Genomic DNA, 15,769 nt, shown 5'->3' on the forward strand with positions numbered 1-15,769 from the left:
CCAGACGCTTGTGCAACAAAATAGACAGAGCAGATATCTGTCCCTTTAGGGAACTAGCTGATAATCCTTTCTCCAATCCCTCTTGGAGAAAAGACAAAATCCTAGGAATCCTGATTTTACTCCAGGAGAAGCCTTTGGATTCGCACTAAAAAAGATATTTACGCCATATCTTATTATAAATTCTCCTGGTAACAGGCATTCAAGCCTGAATCAAGGTATTTATGACTGACTCAGAGAAACACCGCTTTGATAGAATCAAGCGTTCAATCTCCAAGCAGTCAGTTGCAGAGAAATTAGATTTGGATGCTTGAATGGACCTTGAATATGAAGGTCCTGTCTCAATGGCAGAGACCATGGTGGAAGGGATGACATGTCCACCAGGTCTGCATACCAAGTCCTGCATGGCCACGCAGGCGCTATCAAAATCACTGATGCTCTCTCCTGTTTGATTCTGGCAATCAGACGTGGAAGGAGAGGGAAAGGTGGAAACACATAAGCCAGGTTCAACGACCAGGGTACTGCTAGAGCATCTATCAGTACAGCCCGAGGATCCCTTGACCTGGAGCCGTAACGAGGAAGTTTGGCGTTCTGACGAGACGCCATCAGATACAACTCTGGTGTGCCCCATAGCCGAACCAGCGGAGCAAACACCTCCGGATGGAGTTCCCACTCCCCCGGATGAAAAGTCTGACGACTTAGAAAATCTGCTTCCCAGTTCTCTACACCTGGGATATAGATCGCTGACAGATGGCAAGGGTGATCCTCTGCCCATTGGATTATCCTTGAGACCTCTATCATCGCTAAGGAACTCTTTGTTCCGCCCTGATGATTGATATAAGCCACAGTCGTGATGTTGTCCGACTGAAACCTGATGAATCTGGCCGAAGCCAGCTGAGGCCATGCCTGGAGAGCATTAAATATCGCTCTTAATTCCAGAATATTTATCGGTAGGAGGCCATGCCTGGAGAGCATTAAATATCGCTCTTAATTCCAGAATATTTATCGGTAGGAGAGCCTCCTTCCGAGTCCACAAACCCTGAGCTTTCAGGGAATTCCAGACTGCACCCCAGCCCAGAAGACTAGCGTCCGTCATCACTATAACCCATTCTGGCCTGCGGAAACACATTCCCTGGGACAGATGATCCTGTGACAACCACCAAAGAAGAGAGTCTCTGGTCTCTTGATCCAGATTTATCGGAGAAAAATCCACATAATCCCCATTCCACTGATTGAGCAGGCATAGTTGCAATGGTCTGAGATGCAAGAGAGCAAACGGAACTATGTCCATTGCCGCTACCATTAGTCCGATTACCTCCATACACTGAGCCACTGATGGCCGAGGAATGGAATGAAGAGCTCGGCAGGTGGTGGACAAAATCTTTGATTTCCTGACCTCCGTCAGAAATATTTTCATGTCCACCGAGTCTATCAGAGTCCCTAGAAATGAAACTCTTGTGAGGGGGGAAAGAGAACTCTTTTTTATGTTCACTTTCCACCCGTGAGACCTTAGAAAGGCCAACACTAAGTCCGTGTGAGACTTGGCTAGTTGGAAGGACGACGCTTGAATTAGAATGTCGTCTAGATAAGGCGCCACTGCTATGCCCCGTGGCCTTAGAACCGCCAGAAGGGACCCTAGCACTTTCGTGAAGATTCACGGCGCCATGGCCAACCCGAAAGGAAGAGCCACAAACTGATAATGCTTGTCCAGAAAGGCGAACCTGAGGAACTGGTGATGATCTTTGTGGATAGGAATGTGCAGATACGCATCCTTTAAGTCCACGGTGGTCATATATTGACCCTCCTGGATCAATGGTAAGATAGTCCGAATGGTCTCCAACTTGAAAGATGGAACTCTTAGGAATTGGTTTAGGACAGAGCTTTCCAAACTTTTCATGTTGGTGACACACTTTTTAGACCAACATCATTTCGCGACACAGTAATTCAGTTGAGGTTAAACTAACTTGCTTTAAGAGATCCGGACACATACATAAATGATATAACAACAAGGTGTATTTACAAGTAACAGTAAATATGTGCAAGAATTAAAAAAAAGTTTAATATCACCAATAGCTACTTACTATTTTAATGGGATGTATGAGGTTGATGGGATGAACACAGTTTATGAATATTTGATGGAATATTAAAGACACTCGCATTTTATCATCAAGCATTTTTTAAGCTTCCACTTCCTATCCATATATCAAGAGCAGGAGCAGCAATGCACTACTGGGAGCTAGCTGCAAAAAAAACAAAACGTTTTGACTTCTGACTTCATCTCAGCGTTTAAGCTGCCGCCCTCATAGCTCTGCGAGTTGCACTACTGCCCACACTGCAAACACACTGCTATCCCACTCACTGACTACACATGCAGTCACAAGCTGATTGAGGAGACTACACATGCAGTCAGGAGCCAATGTGCCGCCAAAGCCGCCAATGGGAATAGTTTCATTTCCCACTGAGCTGCGCCAATAGGTTAAGATGATCTGTGACCCACTAGGTAGCAATCACGAGTCAACCATGTGATGTGTAGCAAGCAGGCAGAAAGTAGGAAACTAAAAAAATTTAATTTAAAAAAATTTGTGCTGAAGCAGGGACACACCTACACACTGCTGCCGACACACTAGTGTGTCCCGACACACAGTTTGGAAAGCACTGGTTTAGGATCTTGAGATCCAGAATTGGTCTGAAGGTTCCCTCCTTTTTGTGAACTATAAACAGATTGGAGTAGAACCCCTGCCCCTGTTCTGCTTTTGGAACTGGGCAGATCACTCCCATGGTAAAAAGGTCTTCTACACAGAGTAAGAACGCCTCTCTTTTTGTCGGGTTTACAGACAATTGAGAAAGATGGAACCCCCCCCTTGGAGGGGAATCCTTGAAATCTAGAAGGTATCCCTGGGTTACAATTTCTACTGCCCAGGAATCCTGAACGTCTCTTGCCCAGGCCTGAGCAAAGAGAGAGAGTCTGCCACCCTACTAGATCCGGTCCCGGATCGGGGGCTACCCCTTCATGCTGACTTAGTGGCAGCAGCAGGCTTTTTGGCCTGTTTACCCTTGTTCCAAGCCTGATTAGGTCTCCAGGTTGGCTTGGATTGAGCAAAGTTCCCCTCTTGCTTTGCAGCAGGGGAAGAGGTAGAGGGACCACTATTGAAGTTTCAAAAGGAACGAAAATTATTTTGTTTGGTCCTTGTCTTATTTGACTTATCCTGAGGGAGGGTATGACCCTTCCCTCCAGTTATGTCGGAAATTATCTCTTTCAATGCAGGCCCAAATAGGGTCTTACCTTTGAAAGGGATGGACAAAAGCTTAGATTTAGAGGACACATCAGCTAACCAGGACTTAAGACATAACGCTCTACGCGCTAAAATGGCAAAACCTGAATTCTTAGCCGCTAATTTAGCAAGATGAAAAGCGGCGTCTGTAATAAAAGAATTAGCCAACTTAAGAACCTCAATTCTGTCCAAAATATCATCTAGTGGGGTCTCCAAGAGCCACTTCTAGAGCCTCAAACCAAAAGGCAGCTGCAGTGGTTACAGGAACAATGCATGCTATAGGTTGAAGAAGAAAACCTTGATGAACAAAAATTTTCTTTAGGAGACCCTCTAATTTTTTATCCATAGGATCAATGAAAGCACAACTGTCTTCAATAGGTATAGTTGTACGCTTAGCCAGGGTAGAAATAGCTCCCTCCACCTTAGGGACGGTCTGCCATGAGTCCTTTATGGTGTCAGAAATGGGAAAAAAATTCTTAAAAACAGGAGGGGGAGAGAACGGAATACTTGGGTTATCCCACTCCTTAGTAACAATGTCCGAAATCCTCTTAGGGACCGGAAAAACATCAGTGTAAACCGGAAACTCTAAATATTTGTCCATTTTACACAATTTCTCTGGAACGACAATAGGGTCACAATCATCCAGAGTAGCTAAAACCTCCCTGAGCAATAAGCAGAGTGGCTCTAGCTTAAATGCCGTCATATCTGAATCTGTCTGAGAGAACATCTTTCCTGAATCAGAAATCTCTCCCTCAGACAGCAAATCCCTCATCCCTACCTCAGAACATTGTGAGGGAATATCGGATACGGCTACTAAAGCGTCAGAAGGCTCAGCATTTGCTCTTAACCCAGAGCTACTGCGCTTCCCTTGCAACCCAGGCAGCTTAGATAAAACCTCTGTGAGGGTAGTATTAATAACTGAAGCCATATCTTGCAAGGTGAAAGAATTAGACGCACTAGAAGTACTTGGCGTCGCTTGTGTGGGCGTTACTGGTTGTGACACTTGGGGAGAACTAGATGGCAAAACCTGATTTCCTTCTGTCTGAGAATCATCTAATGCCAAACTTTTATAACTCAAAATTTGCTGTTTGAAATTTATAGACATATCAGTACAAGTGGGACACATTCTAAGAGGGGGTTCCACAATGGCTTCTAAACAAATTGAACAATGAGTTTCCTCAGTGTCAGACATGTTTAACAGACTAGTAATAAAGCAAGCAAGGAAAACACTTTATTTAATGAAAAAAAACACAATTTGCAAAAACGGTACTGTGCCTTTAAGAGGAAAAAAGGCATACACAAACTGCAAAACAGGTTACAATTGCTTCAATTTTTCTGAAATTTTTTTTTTTTTTTTTTTTGAATAAACAGTTTTATTGTCAAATAAAATTCGTACAATACAGAAGTCAAAAAAGGAATTGCAACAAACCGTTTAACATTTTCTTTTACATTTTACAGTTATGCAGTGAAATGCGTCTAACAAAAAGTATCTAGAAACGTTCTGTTGCCACAGTTGTCAGGAGCCTTAGGTCCTATATCAATCTCCTAATAAAGCATAAACACAACTTAGTTCGCGTATGCTAATTATGAAATTTATTTGCTATATATGTGTCCCACATGATCTTCATTAAGCCGTATGACACCTCTGTCCTCGATTTAATGTATGCATATTCCTCTAATTGTAAGATGTGTTGGAAAGTGTGGATCCAATCAGCAACTGTGGGGATGTATTTTTGTTTCCAGTGCCTTGCAAGCAATGTCTTCATGCCATTACTTGCCATAAAGCGGCAATTTTTCTGAAATTTTAACAGTGTACCCACTAAGCTTTAGAAGGATTGCACCACAAGTTAATAAGCAATAAACCCCCAAATGAAAAAAACAGATTGAAATAGGTCTAAAACCGGTTAAAACCTCCTAAAGCACCTTGCCACAGTTCTGCTGTGGCGCTACCTGCCCTTAGGAAGCGATAATATGGGGTTTAAAGCTTCAATTAGTCCCTCAGAAGACGATCAGGACCTCAGGGGAAGTTGCTTGCTGCTTGTAAATGTAGGCCCCGCCCACCTCACTTGATGTTGCCGGGGCCTACACAAAACTAACGAACCCTGCCTGAAAGCCATTTGGGTTATAAACAACCCCAAAGAACCCTCGAGCAAATGTCCCATAAAACAGAAAACGTTACTTCGACACAAAAACGTTTGTCCCAAATTCACATAAACTGAGTGCCCACAAAAAAATAACCCTTTATGCAAGCTAGTAAAAACCTCTGATGACACTAGGATTACTGCTTACCCTTCCCCTAATGGGGACACTGTCAGCCTTTCTGAGTTAACAGTCTCTGCAGAAAATATGACTGAACATACCCCTCATTGCTGTATAGCAAGAAACCGTTCCTCACACTGAAATTTTCATGTACTCCTCAGTTTCTGTGGGAACAGCAGTGGACCTTAGTTACAAATGCTAAGATCATCATCCTCCAGGCAGAAATCTTCATCTATGTCCTGCCTGAGAGTAAATAGTACAACACTGGTAACATTTAAAAATAACAAACACTTGATTGAAGATAAAATAAAACTAACAGTTTAACACCTCTTCTCTTTACTCTTCCTGCTTAGAGCCAGCAAAGAGAATGACTGGGGGGTGGAGTTAAGGGGGGAGCTATATAGACAGCTCTGCTGTGGTGCTCTCTTTGTTACTACCTGTCAGGAAGGACAATATACCCACAAGTTAGGATGAATCCGTGGACTCGGTACATCAAGCAAATGAAATTGGCTTTAGCGTCCCTTTAAATAATGCATTTCACTTTAACTAAACCCCTTGGATTTTAGTCAGCTAAAATCTACTAGAGATTTAGTCAACTAAAACTAGACAAACTAAAACAATTCAGATGACTAAAATACGACTAAAACTAAAATGGCATTTTAGTCAAGACACTAAAACTAAATTTGCAGCCAAAATTAACACTGGATTATTGTGCTGCATTTTCACGACAATAAATCTAGCTCAGAAGAGATCAAAATGCAGAGAGCACCTTCTTCCACGTTTGGCAGCTAACGAAACTGCCAATACACATGCCTATTTGGTACCTACCTAGCAAATCCTACAGCATGATTAAGACAATCTGCTAATACTGTCTGCCGTTCTTCATCTTGCTCCACCATCAGTTTTTCCAAGAGGATCTTGAACTTTTCCATTAAGGGACTCAGTAAATTCCTCATTAGAATCTGTTTCCTGTCTGCTGGATAATCACTGTTAACAATAAGTACGCCTGCGGTCTCATATACAAACAGCTGGTCATCACTGCTCAATAATGTCTGAAAGCCATTTTCCTATAGGGAAGGCAAAAACGTGAACATTAAGGCTTTAAACATATATTTCATGGAAAGGCAACCAATGTTACTCCTACTGAAAAAATACTTAATTTTTGGTCTGATGATTTATCCCCACAGATAAATCTTTAAAACCCAGAAACATAGAAAAACATAATTTATGTAAGAACTTACCTGATAAATTTATTTATTTCATATTGGCAAGAGTCCATGAGCTAGTGACGTATGGGATATACAATCCTACCAGGAGGGGCAAAGTTTTCCAAACCTCAAAATACCTATAAATACACCCCTCACCACACCCACAATTCAGTTTAACGAATAGCCAAGTAGTGGGGTGATAAAGAAAGGAGTAAAAAGCATAAAAAATAATAATTTGGAAATATAAATGCTTTATACAAAAAATCATAACCACCATAAAAAGGGTGGGTCTCATGGACTCTTGCCAATATGAAAGAAATTAATTTATCAGGTAAGTTCTTACATAAATTATGTTTTCTTTCATGCAATTGACAAGAGTCCATGAACTAGTGACGTATGGGATAGAAATATCCAAGATGTGGAACTCCACAGAAGAGTCACTAGAGAGGGAGAGATAAAAATATTAACAGCCTTTTTTCGCTGAAAGAATTAATCCACAACCCAAAATTTAAGTTTATTCTCATAAATGAAAAGAAAAAACTTAAGCATAAACATAAGCAGAGGAATCAAACAAACAGCTGCTTGAAAACCTTTTCTACCAAAAACTGCTTCCGAAGAAGCAAAGAAGACCAAGTTGCTGCTTTACAAATCTGATCAACTGAAGCTTCATTCTTAAAAGCCCACGAAGTGGAGACTGATCTAGTAGAATGAGCTGTAATTCTCTGAGGCGGGGCCTGACCCGACTCCAAATAAGCCTGAAGAATCAAAAGCTTTAACCAAGATGCCAAAGAAATGGCAGAAGTCTTCTGACCTTCCTAGAACCAGAAAAGATAAATAGACTAGAAGTCTTCCTGAAATCTTTAGTAGCTTCAACATAATATTTCAAAGCTCTAACAACATCCAAAGAATGTAAGGATCTCTCCAAAGAATACTTAGGATTAGGACACAAAGAAGGAACAACAAGTAGTCTATTAATGTTGTAAGAATTCACAACCTTAAGTAGAAATTTAAATGAAGTCTGCAAGACTGCCTTATCCTGATGGAAAATCAAAAAAGGAGATTTACAAGAAAGAGCAGATAATTCGGAAACTCTTCTAGCAGAAGAGATGGCCAAAAGGAACAACACTTTCCAAGAAAGTAGCTTAATGTCCAAAGAAAGCATAGGCTCAAACAGAGGAGCCTGTAAAGACTTCAAAACCAAATAAAGACTCCAAGGAGGAGAGATTGATTTAATGACAGGCTTGATACGGACCAAAGCCTGTACAAAACAGTGAATATCAGGAAGCTTAGTAATCTTTCTGTGAAATAAAACAGAAAGAGAAGAGATTTGTCCCTTCAAGGAACTTGCAGACAAACCTTTATCCAAACCATCCTGAAGAAACTGTAAAATTCTACAAATTCTAAAAGAATGCCAGGAGAATTTATGAGAAGAACACCATGAAATATAAGTCTTCCAAACTCATTAATAAATCTTCCTAGAAACAGATTTACGAGTCTGTAACATAGTATTAATCACTGAGTCAGAGAAACCTTTATGACTAAGCACTAGGCGTTCAATTTCCATACCTTCAAATTCAATGATTTGAGATCCTGATGGAAAAAACGGACCTTGAGACAGAAGGTCTGGTCTTAAAGGAAGCGGCCAAGGTTGGCAACTGGACATCCGAACAAGATCCGTATACCAAAACCTGTGAGGCCATGCCGGAGCTACCAGCAACACAAATGATTGTTCCATGATGATCTTGGAGAACACTCTTGGAAGAAGAACTAGAGGCGGGAAAATATAAGCAGGTTGGTAACACCAAGGAACTGCCAACGCATCCACCGCCTCAGGATCCCTGGACCTGGACAGGTACCTAGGAAGTTTCTTGTTTAGATGGGAAGCCATCAAATCTATTTCTAGAAGACCCCACACATCTGAACAATCTCAGAAAACACATCTGGATGGAGCGACCACTCCCCCGGATGTAAAGTCTGATGGCTGAGATAATCCGCTTCCCAATTGTCTACAACTGGGATATGAACCGCAGAAATTAAGACAGGAGCTGGATTTCGCCCAAGCAAGTATCCGAGATACTTCTTTCATAGCTAGGGGACTGAGTCCCACCCTGATTGACATATGCCACAGTTGTGATATTGTCTGTCTGAAAACAAATGAATGGTTCTAACTTCAACAGAGGCAAACCTGAAGAGCCCTTAAATAGCACAGAGTTCTAAAATATTGATTGGTAACCTCGCCTCTTGAGATTTCCAAACCCCTTGTGCTGTCATAGATCCCCATACAGCTCCCCAACCTGAAAGACTTGCATCTGTTGTGATCACAATCCAGGCTGAACTAACAAAAGCGGCCCCTTGAACTATACGATGGTGATCTAACCACCAAGTCAGAGGGAGTCGAACATTGGGATTTAAATATATTGTGATATCTTTGTAAAATCCCTGCACCATTGATTCAGCATACAAAGCTGGAGAGGTCTCATATGAAAACAAGCAAAGGGGATTGCGTCCAATGCTGCATGAGACCTAAAATTTCCATGCACATAGCTACTGAAGGGAATGATTGAGACTTAAGGTTCCGACAAGCTGAAACCAATTTTAATCATCTCTGGTCTGTTAGAGACATGGACACTGAATCTATCTGGACACCTAAAAAGGTGACCCTTGTCTGAGGAATCAAAGTAACTTTGGTAACTTGATCCTCCAACCATGTCATTGAAGAAACACTAGTTGATTTGTGTGAGATTCTGCAGAATTTAAAGACTGAGCTAGTACCAAGATATTGTCCAAGAAAAGAGAATCTCAGAAACTGATAGTGGTCTGGATGCATCAGAATATGAAGATATGCATCCTGTAAGTCTATTGTGGACATATAATGCCCTTGCTGAACAAAAGGCAGAATAGTCCTTCTAGTCACCATTTTGAAAGTTGGCACTCTTACAAAACGATTCAAAATTTTAAGATCCAGAACTGGCCTAATTGAATTCTCTCTCTTAGGGACAATGAATAGATTTGAATAAAACCTAAGACCCTGTTCCTGAAACGGAACTGATATGATTACCTCTGAAAGCTCCAGGTCTGAAACACACTTTAGAAAAGCCTAAACCTTTACTGGATTTGCCGGGATGCATGAGAGAAAAAAATCCTCTCCCAGGAGGTCTTATTCTGAATCCTATTCGGAATCCTTGAGAGACAATACTCTGAATCCATTAATCTTGGACAGAATCTGCCCAAATGAATTGAAATAATCTTAATCTGCCCACTAACAACTGAGCTGGAATGAGGGCCGCACCTTCATGCAGACTTGGGGGCTGGCTTTGGTTTCTTAAATAATTTGGATATATTCCAACTTGAAGGTTTCCAATTCGAACCAGATTCTTTGGGGGAAGGATTAGGTTTCTGTTCCTTATTAAAAGGAACGAAACGGTTAGAAGCTTTAGATTTACCCTTAGGTCTTTATCCTGAGGCAAAAAAAACCTCCATTTCCCCCCAGTGACAATTGAAATAATTGAATCCAACTGAGAACCAAATAAATGATTACCTTGGAAAGAAAGAGATAGTAATCTAGACTTAGATACCATGTCGGCATTCCAATATTTGAGCCACAAAGCTCTTCTAGCTAAAAAAGCTAAAGACATAGATTTAACATCAATTTTGATATAAAAAATGGCATCACAGAAAAATGATTAGCATGTTGAAGCAAGCGAACAATACTAGACAAATCAGGATCCATTTCCTGTTGCGCTAAACTTTCCAACCAAAAAGTTGATATAGCTGCAACATCAGCAATAGAAATGGCAGGCCTGAGAAGATAGCCAGAATATAAATAAGCTTTCCTTAGATAAGATTTAGGTTTCCGATCTAAAGGGTCCTTAAAGGAAGTACTATCTTCCACAGGAATAGTAGTACGTTTGGCAAGAGTAGAAATGGTCCCATTAACTTTGGGGATCTTTTCTCAAAACTCCAAACTAACTGCTGGCAAAGGATACAATTCTTTAAACCTTGAAGAAGGGAAAAAAAAGAAGTACCAGGCCTATTCCATTCCTTAGAAATCAGATCAGAAATAGCATCAGGAGCTGGAAAAACCTCTGAAGTAACCACAGGAGGTTTAAAAACATTGACTAGTTTTGGTATCAAGAGGACTAGTTTCCTCAATATCCAATGTAATCAACACCTCTTAACAAGGAACGAATATACTCTATTTTAAATAAAAAGTAGATTTGCCGGTGTCAATATCTGAGGAAGGATCTTCTGAATCAGATAGATCCTCATCAGAGGAGGATAATTCATTATGTTGTCGATCATTTGAAATTTCATTAACTTTATGAGAAGTTTTAAAAGACCTTTTAAGTTTATTAGAAGGCGGGATAGCAGACAAAGACTTTTGCAATAAAATCTTTTATATTCACAGGGATATCATGTACATTAGATGTTGAAGGAACAACAGGCATTGTACTAGTACTAAAGGATACATTCTCTGCATGTAAAAGAATATAATGACAACGGTTACATACTACCGCTGGAGATATAATCTCAACTAATTACAACAGATACACTTATCTTTGGTAGAACTGTTATCAGGCAGCAGGAATCCAACAGTGGTTTCTGAGACAGGATTAGATTAAGACATCTTGCAAATGTAAGAGAAAAAAAAACATAAAGCAAAATTATCAATTTACTTATATGGCAGTTTCAGAAATGGGACAAAAATGCAAACAGCATATCCCTCTGACATAGAAAAAGGCAAGAGGCATATAGGAATGGGGCTTAAATAATGAAATTATTTGGCGCCAAGTACGACGCAAAACAAAAATTTTTTGGCGCCAACATCATTCGGAAATGACACTTGCATCATTGCAGACGCAACCTTGTGCAAGGAAACTCGGCGTCAACTAAGACGCCGGAAATTACGAATTTGCGTCACCGGACGTACCTTTGCGCTAAAAATATTCTCGCAAAAAGAATGACGCAATAAACATCAGCATTTTGCAACCTCGCGAGCCTAATTTTGCCCGCAAAAATTTAATGAAATATGTTTTTCCCACATATGAAACGGATAGTCTGCAAAAGGGAATATACATAAACCTGACTCATGGCAAATTTAAGTATAATACATATATTTAGAACTTTACATTAATACATAAAGTGCCAAACCATAGCGAGTGTCTTAAGTAATGAAAACATACTTACCGCAAGACACCAATCCACATATAGCAGATAGCCAAACCAGTACTGAAACGGTTATCAGTAGAGGTAATGGAAGATGAGAGTATATTGTCAATCTGAAAAGGGAGGTAGGAGATGAATCTCTACGACCGATAACAGAGAACCTATGAAATAGATTTCCCGTGAGGAAAACCATTGCATTCAATAGGTGATACTCCCTTCACATCCCTCTGACATTCACTGTACTCTGAGAGGAATCGGGCTTCAAAACGCTGAGAAGCGCATATCAACTTAGAAATCTTAGCACAAACGTACTTCACCACCTCCATAGGAGGCAAAGTTTGTAAAAACTGAATTGTGGGTGTGGTGAGGGGGTGTATTTATAGGCATTTTGGAGGTTTGGGAAACTTTGCCCCTCCTGGTAGGATTGTATATCCCATACGTCACTAGCTCATGGACTCTTGCCAATTACATGAAAGAAATAATTTTTTGAGACAAATAACGGTTGCCTTTCCATGAAATTGATATTTCTTCACTGTGGGGATAAATCATCAGATAAAAATGATGGCAGCAAAATTGTGTTATAGATCACTTTTAAGAATAGTTCTGCCTTTATAAACATGACATTACAATGAAACATACATACACACACTAATGTTCAAAGGTTTGTAGTCACTTAGCAATGACCTTGTTTTCAAAAGAAAAGCCATTTTATTTGTAAATTAAAATAACATCGAATTAATCAGAAATACAGTGTAAACTTTGTTAATGTTGTAAATAACTATTGTAGCTGGAAACGGCTGATTTTTAATGGAATATCTACATAGGCATACCATCTGTCCTGTGTTCCAATAGCACAGTGTGTTTGCTAATCAAAGTTTAATTTAAAAAGGCTAATTGAGCATTAAAAAAAAAACAAAAACAAAAAAAAACAACTTGTTAGCACAGCTGAAAACGGACATGCTACTTAAAGAAGCAATAAAACTGACCATTAGACTAATTGATAATCTGGAGCATCAGCAATTGTGGGTTCAATTATAAAAGCTCAAAATGGCCAGAAACAAAGAATTTTCTTCTGAAGCTTGTCAGCCTATTCTTGTTCTGAGAAATAAAGGCTATTCCATGCAAGAAACTGCCAAAAAACAAAATATCTTGTACAATGCGGTGTACTACTCCCTTCAGAACAAACTGGCTCCAACTACTTCATCAACAGTGAAGAGGCAACTATGCGATGCTGGCCTTCTAGGCAGTGTTGCAAAAGAAAAAGCCATCTCTCAGACTGGCCAATAAAAAATAAAAAAAATAAGATGGGCAAAACAGACACTGGACAGAGGAAGATTGGAAAAAAGTGTTATGGCAGACGAATCTAAGTTTCAGGCGTTCAGATCACAAAGAACAACATGCGAGACACAGATCAAATGAAGATGCTGGAGGACTGCTTGATGCCAGTCAAGCATGTTGGAGGTAATTTGATGGCCTGGGGGTGCTTTAGTGGTGGTAAAGTGGGAGATTTATACAGGGTAAAAGTGACCTTGAAGAAGGAAGGCTATCACTCCATTTTGCAACGCAATGCAATACCCTGTGAACTGCGCTTGATTGGAGAAAATGTCTTCCTACAACAGGACAATGACCGAAAGCACTACTCTAAACTATGCAAGAATTATTTAGGGAAGAGGCAGTCAGCGGGTATTCTGTCTTTAATGGTGTGGCCAACACAGTCCCCAGATCTCAACCCTATTGAGCTGTTGTGGGAGCAGCTTGACTAAATGGTACGTAAGAAGTGCCCATCAAACCATTCCAACTTGCGAAAGGTGCATTAGGAAGTGTGGGGTGAATTGTTATTTTTTATTCGTTAATGCAATATAAATGGATTAGGGTCAAACTATTAGGAAAACAAAAGTTTACATCATTTACAATTTTCTGTCCATAGGACAGGTGAATAGTTTGTACAGGTCTTAGCTGATGTCACATAAAATATTGGCAACGGTTAGCACAGGCCTGGGGGACACATGGCAGAAGCATGCACTCCTCCACATACTAGACCACATGGATAGCAGTTTTTGCTGATAGAAAAGGTAAATCCCTTTTTGTCTTGAAAAAAGTGTAATAGTTACTTGTAGAACTTTCAAAAGTTTTCAGAAGGCTGTTTATCTGTCCCTGCAAATCCATGTAAGCTAAAGGAAGATCTGTGTCACAGAACGGGGCTTTCAATAATACGCCTTAGAGTTCATTTACAATCTCAAGCCCTTAGTCTTTGATCTGGCAATGCTAAAAACATCCATAAACTTACATGGAGGGTTTATATGCCGGCCACCCTATGCTACAACAACTTTTCTTTCTTTTTTTACACTAACATCGAGCAACCAATCCCTTGAATACTGATTGTGATGCTATCAGTGAGCTGCTACACCGAAGACTTTAGGACCATGCACATCAAGCTGCACAGACAAGCAAAGCTTGTGTTTGAGCTTTGATAGGAGGAAAAGGAGCAGGCGGCAGCCTTCTTATGGTTAAACAGTTGGACAAAAAAAAATACACTATCACAATAGGAGTGGCTTGGTGGGCGGCCAGCGAGGACATCCATAACAGACACTGGCAACTTTAAATGTAAGCATTTAATTATACCTATTAGAGCAATGATTCACACAAAGGCTGCTTAATTTTTTGTCATAAAACACATTTTACTGACACTTAAATAGATTGCTCATCTAATATGAAGAAAATAAAATCCAACTTACTGGTGGAGACAACTCAAGCAAATCTTGTATTCTGGTCAGAATGTCTTCAACATAGGTATTCATGTGTTTGCTATGTGAAAAGAATATACAGTTTAACTTATTGTGAGGTAGGACTTTATACTAAGGTAATATTACATTTGAAATGAATTAATACAAAAATCTAACTTTATGCTTACCTGATAAATTTATTTCTTGACACGGTGAGTCCATGGGATCATCAATTACTGTTGGGAATATCACTCCTGGCCAGTAGGAGGAGGCAAAGAGCACCACAGCAGAGCTGTTAAGTATCACTTCCCTTCCCACAAACCCCAGTCATTCGACCGAAGGAAAAGGAGAAAATTAACACAAGGTGCAGAGGTGCTAGAGGTTGTTAAAAACAAAACAGTCTGAAAAAAACAGGGAGGGCCGTGGACTCACCATGTCAAGAAAGAAATTTATCAGATAAGCATAAATTTTGTTTTCTTTCTTATGACACGGTGAGTCCACGGTGACGGAATCAACAATTACTGTTGGGAATCAATACCCAAGCTAGAGGATACAGATGATTTGGGAGGGACGAGACAGGTAACCAAAACAGAAGGCACCACTGCTCGAAAAAACTATGTCCCAAAAACCTCAGCCGAGGCAAAAATATCAATTTTGAAATGTTGACAGGGTACGCAGAAAAGCAATGGTAATTAGTTATTTAGTAACCGGCGCCTAGATAGAATACAAGCTACACTATAAAAAGACTCCCTAACAGAATCTTGGAGTAATGGCAAATATTTGAGGTATAGGAGCGCCAAAAGCTAAAGTATTTCACAGGTTGAATAGGTAATCCCTTTCAGCCACCTTATATAGGTATATATAATAACTATGAATGAATAAACTAATTGTGGATAAGTGAACAAATAAACCCAGATTGATGTACCAATATATGGTTAAAAAGTATTTATTCATGGAGAATTAATCTCCTACATAAAACAATATATTAATAGGAAAATTGGTAAAGGTCCACAAATTATATAACAATGTATACAAAAATATTAATCCTATAACAAAATTACAATATGGGATCAAGAAGATACGGTCTGACTAGGATACAAATATAGTCCAGATGGATCATAGAAAAGTACTAGCCCATGTCAGA

The 15,769-nt window shown here is 39.9% G+C and overlaps 1 protein-coding gene across 2 annotated transcripts in view; it reads right to left on the minus strand.

Annotated features, from left to right (window-relative positions):
• Positions 1–15,769, minus strand: part of XPOT (exportin for tRNA) — a gene marked incomplete in the record, with an annotated part of 287,196 nt that overhangs the window by 124,814 nt on the left and 146,613 nt on the right. For both annotated transcript variants that reach the window (XM_053716840.1, XM_053716839.1), the window contains 2 exon segments: positions 6,357–6,595; positions 14,638–14,707. In XM_053716840.1, coding sequence (XP_053572815.1) covers positions 6,357–6,595; positions 14,638–14,707 — 309 coding nt within the window.

This window comes from Bombina bombina, chromosome 6, assembly GCF_027579735.1.
Source record: "Bombina bombina isolate aBomBom1 chromosome 6, aBomBom1.pri, whole genome shotgun sequence".
Taxonomy (NCBI): Eukaryota; Metazoa; Chordata; class Amphibia; order Anura; family Bombinatoridae; genus Bombina; species Bombina bombina.